Source organism: Sciurus vulgaris (genome assembly GCF_902686455.1).
Source record: "Sciurus vulgaris genome assembly, chromosome: 2".
Lineage (NCBI taxonomy): Eukaryota > Metazoa > Chordata > Mammalia > Rodentia > Sciuridae > Sciurus > Sciurus vulgaris.
Genome location: NC_136462.1, coordinates 116220410 through 116228008, shown reverse-complemented (window position 1 = coordinate 116228008; position 7599 = coordinate 116220410). Strand labels below are relative to the sequence as shown.

Genomic DNA, 7599 nt, shown 5'->3' with positions numbered 1-7599 from the left:
CGTAATTACAGAATTACTTAGAAAATGTGGATGAGGCATCTACTTTGATCCTTCTCTCACCTCGTTTTCAATGCTGCAATATTAGGTGCCTTTTTAGTGTAAGGCTTGTAGATTTCCCACTTGGTGATGATGGCAGAAAAAAAACCTAGCTCATGCTGTGGCACAAAAGCAAAGGGTAAAAGCCAGTCTAGCATTACAGGAGTGAGATCAAATTTGTAGAGATTTCCAAACTATCAGCAAAGTTCAGTTTTTTTATTCAACATGTTACAAGAATTTAGTCAAAAAGACCAAAGCCCATGTCATCATCAGACTCCTCGGATTCTTCTTTCTTTGCTTCCACTTTCTTCTCCTCAGCTGGGGCAGCTGCTGTGGAGGGAGCAGGACCTCCTGCTGGTGCTGCACCAGCTGCTGGAGCAGGCCCACCAGCCCCTACGTTGCAAATGAGGCTCCCAATGTTGACATTGGCCAGGGCCTGCAACACATGGGTAAAGACTCAGTCCTCTTTTTTTGTATAGTACTCATCCAGTCCAAAAAAAAAAAAAAAAAAATTCCTCTTTCCAATATAACAGTCAATCCCCAATATACTTTTCCTTCTCCTATGTTAGACATTTCCTTTCATTGCCTGCCAGTAACATCTACCTTTCAGAACAGTGCATACTGCTATATAAACGCTGTTCAACTTTAAATCTCATACAGTACTTACATTGCTGTATATAAGTAGAAAGACAGTTAATTGAACTTCTTCCTTTATAAATAAGACGAATGACCCAAAATAATTTGTTGGAATTTCTTCCAACATTTAGCTTCATGAAACACTCAAATGAGAATTCTTCCCAAATGCCTCCCCTAACAGTGCATTCAAATTTTCAGACTAAGCAAATTTAGGACTTTTAAAGTAATTTACTGACCTAGCTATAACATTTACAATCTTTCCAAACTCCAAGGAGGACACAGTCCTAAGAGTTGCTATTATTAGCTTCACTTGCCAGATATTAAGTAACCTGTACAATGGAGGCCTGCCAGTTCAAGTTCCTTGGGCAAGAACCTTGCATTCATTAGTCATTTCTATCCCAACACACATTAGTCAATTAAAAGCAACTGAACTACAAAAATCCCACGCTGACTACCATACTGTAAGAATTTGCGTGGAATGACATGAATAATACTTATCTCCTTGAGAAGGAATGAACTAGTTAAGAATTTTTTAGTTTCAGAACAGAAGGAATGGGAAACCAGTCTAAGATCAAGTTAAAAACAAATGGAATGTTCATTAACTCCTGAAGATAGAAACACATGAAGATACTTAGAGGGGATACAGTGACATGTACACCTGACCTAATAAATTAGGCCTTCCCAAATCATTTGTCATCATCACCTTACCTTTGCAAACAAACCAGGCCAAAAAGGTTCAACATTTACACCAGCTGCTTTAATGAGGGCATTGATTTTATCCTCCTGAAACAAACAAAATGCCAATCCATCAGACAGCACACGGTACTTCTGGTAAAGTCTCCAAAATCCTGCCAAGTTAAACTGAAGTCACTCAAAACTCGTCTTCAGAACCACGTTTACCCAGTTCGGTTGTTCTATCTGTATTTCGTGAATGCTTATAGCTAAAAGGCTTTCCTTTATACTATTTACGGCTACCACGAGCAAAGAAAAGTGCACTCGGTTCCTTGCCACGCGGCGAGCCTATGGCCCAGTTCGCACGCTGGGACTTGCCCGAGTCACTGACATTTTGGGTCAGGAGACCAGGGAGATAAACCAGAGCTCCTGAGCTTTTCTCCTCGCTTCACAGGTCAATTACGATCAAAGGATTTCAAAATAATCACATCTAAAGGAGAAATCTGAGTGCACGTTGGAAGACAGGTACGGTACAAAACGCCCAAGAGCTGCAGAAAAGGGCTCCATTAATGGACTCAAACCGATGCGCCCAACTGCAAGCACGCTCCGGGGTCCGCACGTGGCCACAGACTGCCCCGAACGGCGCCGGCCACGCTGTAGCAAGAGTCGGCGGCCATGGCTAGGCCTTAAGCACCAGGCCTGACCACATGGAGAACTAGGAACCGGTCGTCCTGCCCACTGCCGGGTGATGGCGGCCGCGGCCCGGCCGGAAGCATTAGGCCTCACCGCTAGGAGAGCGAAAAACAGACAGCCCCTTCGCACTCACCGTGACGGTCACCTCGTCATCGTGCAGGATGAGGGCAGAGTAGATGCAAGCCAGCTCGGAAACAGAGGCCATGGTGCTGACTGCCGGGCGCGGTGCTAGTCGCCGGATGAAGTGAGGGCCTCACCCCAACGCGGCCTTAGCTTCTCGGAAGGACCGAGCACCTTGGCGGCAGCTGAGGAAAGAAAGCAGCGCGCTTGCGTGCAGTCTCTTATACTGCCACGCGAACCAATCGGCACCCGCGCCGAGCGGAAGAGGCGGGGCCAGGAACGCTTGGAGGAGTCCGCATGTCCTGTTTCCCAGTGACTGCTCTGGCAGGTTTCCTGATTTGCTGAAAGCGTAGAGCTCGCATACGTTGGGAAGTTCACCTAGTAACATCCGGGTTGGTACCATATTCTCCTTCGCTTGGCGGAGCTCTACGATATTTCTATGATGCTATTTGGCCAGTCACCTAATTACGTCTCCAGCCTACGCCAGCCAGCAGTTACCTACAGGGCAGGAGCTAGCTGACCTCTGGGAGATCCAGGGACTTAACCCAGTCTCTGATGAACTAGGTAAATACAGGAAGGATCCAAAATAAAATCTTAGACCTAATCCAGAATTGAATATAAAAATGTGGGCTATCACGACTGAACAGGATAGTTCATCGTAAGAAAACTTAAAAATAACAAATCACGCTGGAATATATATATATATATATATATATATATATATTCTTGCAGATTGAAGAAACCACTTGATAAAACTTCATTTACTATTTACATAGACTTAGAAAACTGGAATACAAGTTAACTTCCATATCCTGATAAAGGGTATCTTCCAAAATCCTTAAACAAACATCATACTTAATAGTGAAATTCTTGAAACACTCTTTTTCAAAATCAAGAAAAAAATGCCTTCTTTCTATTTCAGTTAATGTTTAAATTTAGCCATCTCTGTAAGACAAGAAAAAAGTATGAAAATTAGAAAGATATAGACTTATTATTCATTGATAATATTGTTCATCCAGAAATTCGGAGAGTCCATAGACAAACAGTTCAAACTTTTAAGTAAATTAGCAAAGTTGCTAGATTCAAGATTGATATAAATATGCCTCAGGCTGGGGCTGGGTCGGAATGGTGGAGCGCTTGCCTCAAATGCATGAGGCACTGGGTTCATCCCTCAACCCTCAGTACCACATAAAAATAAATAAATAAGTAAATAAATAAATAAATAAATAAATAAATTTGTTTTGTTTGTTTGTTTGTTTGTTTTTTAAATATGCCCTAGCTTAGAGTGTAGCTCATTGGTAGAGTGCTTGACCAACATGTGGAGGACCCTGGGTTTCACCCCCAGGATGGAAAAAGAAAAAACAAAACAAACAAAAAAACCTTACACAGTAACAATGAAAACAACATGGCTTCTAGAAATAAATCTAACAAGATACGTGTGACTTTTTTTCGTTTTTGTATGCCAGGTAAGCATTTTAACCACAGAGCTATACCCCCAGCGGTGATCATTATTTTTAAACTCATAAAACTTTATGCATCTTTAAGGACAACTTAGAGAAATACGCTATATTCTCACATAAGACGCTAAAGTGAATGATTCTTGCCAAATTAATTTCAATCAAAATTTTATTAGGGGTTTCAATAGAACAAGGTGGTCAGGCACAACAGCACACACCTGTAATTCCAGCAACTCAGAAGGCTGAGGCAGGATAGCCAAGTTGAAGACCACCATGGGCAATTTAGAGAAACCTAGTCTGAAAAGGGCTGAGGATATAGTTCAATGGTAGAGCTTACCTAGCTCTGGGGTTCCATCCCCAATATTGCAAATAAAAAAAAAATTTTTAAGCTGATGTTAATTTTTTTTTTTTTTTTTTTGAGTCAGGGTCTCTTGCCAAGTTGCTGAAGATGGCCTTAAACTTGCAGTCCTCTCCTGCCTGAGCCTCCTGAGCACTAGGATTACAAGTGTACTCTACCACACCCAGCCTTAAATTCTTTTAAATTTCTTTCTTTAAAATTTTTTTTAGATATGCATGACAGTATATTTTGACCTATTATACACACATGGAGTATAACTAATTCTAATTAGAATCCCATGCTTGTGGTTGGACACGATGTGGAGTTTCACTGTGGTGTACTCATATATGAACATAGGAAAGTTTTATCTGATTCTTTCTACTGTCTTTCCTATTCCCATTCTTTCCCTTCCCTTCATTTCCCTGTCTAATCCAATTAACTTCCATTTTTCCCTCTCTCCCTCCTTATTGTGTGTTAGCATCCACATATTAGAACATTCAGCCCTTGGCCTTTAGGGATTGGCTTATTTCATTTAGCATGATAGTCTCCAGTTCATCTATTTATTGGCAAATGCCAAATTTCATTCTTCCTTATGCTTGAGTAATATTTCATTGTGTACATATACTACATTTTCTTTATCCATTCATCTGTTGAAGAACCTGCAATTGGTTCCATAGCTTAACTACTGTGAGTTGAACTACTATAAACTCATGTGACTGCATCACTGTACTATGCTGATTTTAATTCCTTTGGATATATACTAAGGAGTGGGATAAACTGGGTCAAATGATGGTTCCATTCCAAGTTTTCTGAGGAGTCTTCATACTGCTTTCCAGAATTTTCAGTCCCACTAGCAATTATGAGCATACCTTTCTCCCCCCATCCTCCCCAGCATTTACTGTTACTCATATTCCTTTTTTAACTTATATTCTTGATAATTGCCATTCTGACTGGAGAGGGAATCTCAGAGTATTTTAATTTGCATTTCTCTATAATTACTAGAGATGTTGAACATTTTTTCATATATTTGTTGACCATTCATATTTCTTCTTTTGTGATATGCCTGTTCAATTCCTTAGCCCATTTGTTGATTGGGTTATTAGTTTTTTTGGTATTAAGCTTTTTGAGTTATTTGTATATCTTGGAAATTAATGCTCTGAGGTGCAAGTGGCAAAGATATTCTCCCATTCTATAAGCTCTCTTCATGTTCTTGATTGTTTACTTTACTATGAAGCTTTTTATTTTGATGCCATCCCATTTATTGATTCTTGATTTTACTTCTTGCGCTTTAGGGTCTTGTTGAGGAAGTTGGTTCCTAAGCCGATGAGAGTTGGGCCTACATTTTCTTCTAGTAGATACGTCTGCAGGATCTCTAGTCTAATGCCTAGGTCCCTGATCCACTGTTTTGTGCAGTGAAAGACAGGGGTTCAATTTCATTCTGCTACATATAGATTTCACGTTTTCCCAGCATCATCTGTTCAAGAGGTTTCCTCCAATGTATGTTCACGGCACCATTGTTTAGTATGAGATAACTGTATTTAAGTGGGTCTGTCTTCTATTCTGTTCTATTGGTCCGCACATCTGTTTTGGTGCCAATACAAGTCTTTTTTGTTACTCTAGCTCTGTAGCATAACTTAGGATCTGGTATTGTGATGCCTCCTGTTTCACTTTTCTAAGAATTGCTTTGGCTATTCTGGGCCTCTTAATTTTCCATGTGAATTCCATGACTGCTTTTTCTATTTCTATGAAGAACATCATTGGAATTTTGATAGGAATTGCATTAAAATCTGTATAGTACTTTTGGTAGTATAGCCATTTCAACAATATTAATTCTGCCTATCCAAGAACATGGGCGATCTATCTTCTAAGTTCTTTGTGTTCTACAGTTTTCATTGTAGAGGTCTTCCACCTCTTTTGTTGATTCCCAAGGATTTTTTTTTTTTTTTTTTGAGGCTACTGTGAATGGCGTAGTTTTCCTAATTTCTCTTCTAGGTGATTCATCACTGGTGTATAGAAACACAATGGGTTTGTGGGTGTTCATTTTATATCCTGCTACTTTCCAGCCTTAAATTTTAAATGGAAGGGTCAAAAGTCAATAATAACCATGGGACTTTAAGTAAAAAAGGAAGGTTTACTTAAATATGAGTTCCATTAAGGGCATAAATTTTGACTTGCCACTGCATTCCTCGTGCCCACGTGCCTAGCACATAGAAGGCACACGTGTACATACATACTGGATAAATTTTTAAAAGAATAGAGAACCAATACATACATTCTCATACATATAGAGACTTGGTAATATCAGAAGTATAGCTTTACAAATCCAAGCTCTTTTCAAAAAATAGTACCAACCTGGGGATGTAGTTTAGTGGTTGAGCACTTGGCTGGCACACCCAAGGCCCTGGGTTAGATTCCCAGCACCACAAAAAAATAAATCATAACCAAAAATGAAAAAAGTAATAGATGGGAGATCTCAAGCTTAAAATGTTCAAAAAATAAAGAACTACTAAAAACCAAAAAGAAAAGAACTAGTTATAATGCATATAACAGGAGACAATTCACGGAAACCAAGCCAGCCACTTGACACAGAACAAGTTGCCCAAGCTTACTGCTAAGAATCAGGAGATACATGATACACAATACACAATCAATGAGATATCATTACACATCTATCAAATCTGTAAAAACCACTCTGATGATATCTAGTGTAGATGATATAAGGAAATTATTTCATGTTGTCAATGGATGTCAAATTGTCAAATCACTTTAGGGAGCAAATTTTCAAACCTTGGTTAAAGTTGAATATATGCATGGCCTAAACCCAGCTATTCCATTTTAGGTTTCTATACTAGAAACACTCTGGATCATGTGCACAAGGGTATACACTACGTGCAAGGCTATTCACTGCAGTACTACATATATAAGGAAAATTGGAAACATTCTCAAGATAGAAGCATGGAATAACATTAAATAGCAAATTTAAGAGGTGTTAATATGACATTTCAAAAATAGTGATAAAGTAAGTTGAACATGGAGTTGTTATGCCTACCTCAATCCCTGAGACTTTTATTGGAGCACTTTGCTACTATGGACCTATTCCCTTAACTGCTCTTGGATTGTACAAATCAAATTATTTAAGTTTAGAAATGAAAACACTAAATTTTCAACTAAAATTAACCATCTAAAGCTAAGAAATTTTTATTTGTGGTACTGTATCAAGACAATCAGCATAGTAATGTTGAGAGCTTTTATGTCAGACTTGGGCTTACATTAAGTGGACTTTGGAGATACTGAGCAAATAACTTCATCTATTTTTTCATCTATAAATTATAATACCTTTCAGGGTATCAGACAATGATCACCCAACTAACCACAGCTATTCTTCAAAACTATGCAAGAGATCTACTTAAGCAAAATATTGATTGCCCATAGTTCTCAAAACATGCTTCTTGACTAAATGTCTAGAGAAACATACTTAGTATGTAGATATTAGTTGTCACAAAATGTATTGGCCACTTAAATGTCAAATTACTTTCTGCTTTCCAGTGCTTTCTTTTCACTGATCCCACAAATGATGAGTGCCAGGTAAATATAAGGCATTTTGCTAGGTGCTGGGAATATGTGTTGAATGAATGACCATCATACAAC

The 7599-nt window shown here is 38.9% G+C and overlaps 1 protein-coding gene across 1 annotated transcript; it reads right to left on the bottom strand.

Annotated features, from left to right (window-relative positions):
* Window positions 1-231: 231 nt before the first annotated feature.
* Window positions 232-2370, bottom strand: RPLP1 (ribosomal protein lateral stalk subunit P1). Its single transcript, XM_079126164.1, has 3 exons — window positions 2171-2370; window positions 1381-1455; window positions 232-472 (listed from the first exon to the last, which is right to left on the bottom strand). Exons 1-3 carry the CDS (start codon window positions 2240-2242, stop codon window positions 275-277), a joined length of 345 nt encoding a protein of 114 aa, XP_078982290.1. The 5' UTR covers window positions 2243-2370; the 3' UTR covers window positions 232-274.
* Window positions 2371-7599: the final 5229 nt, after the last annotated feature.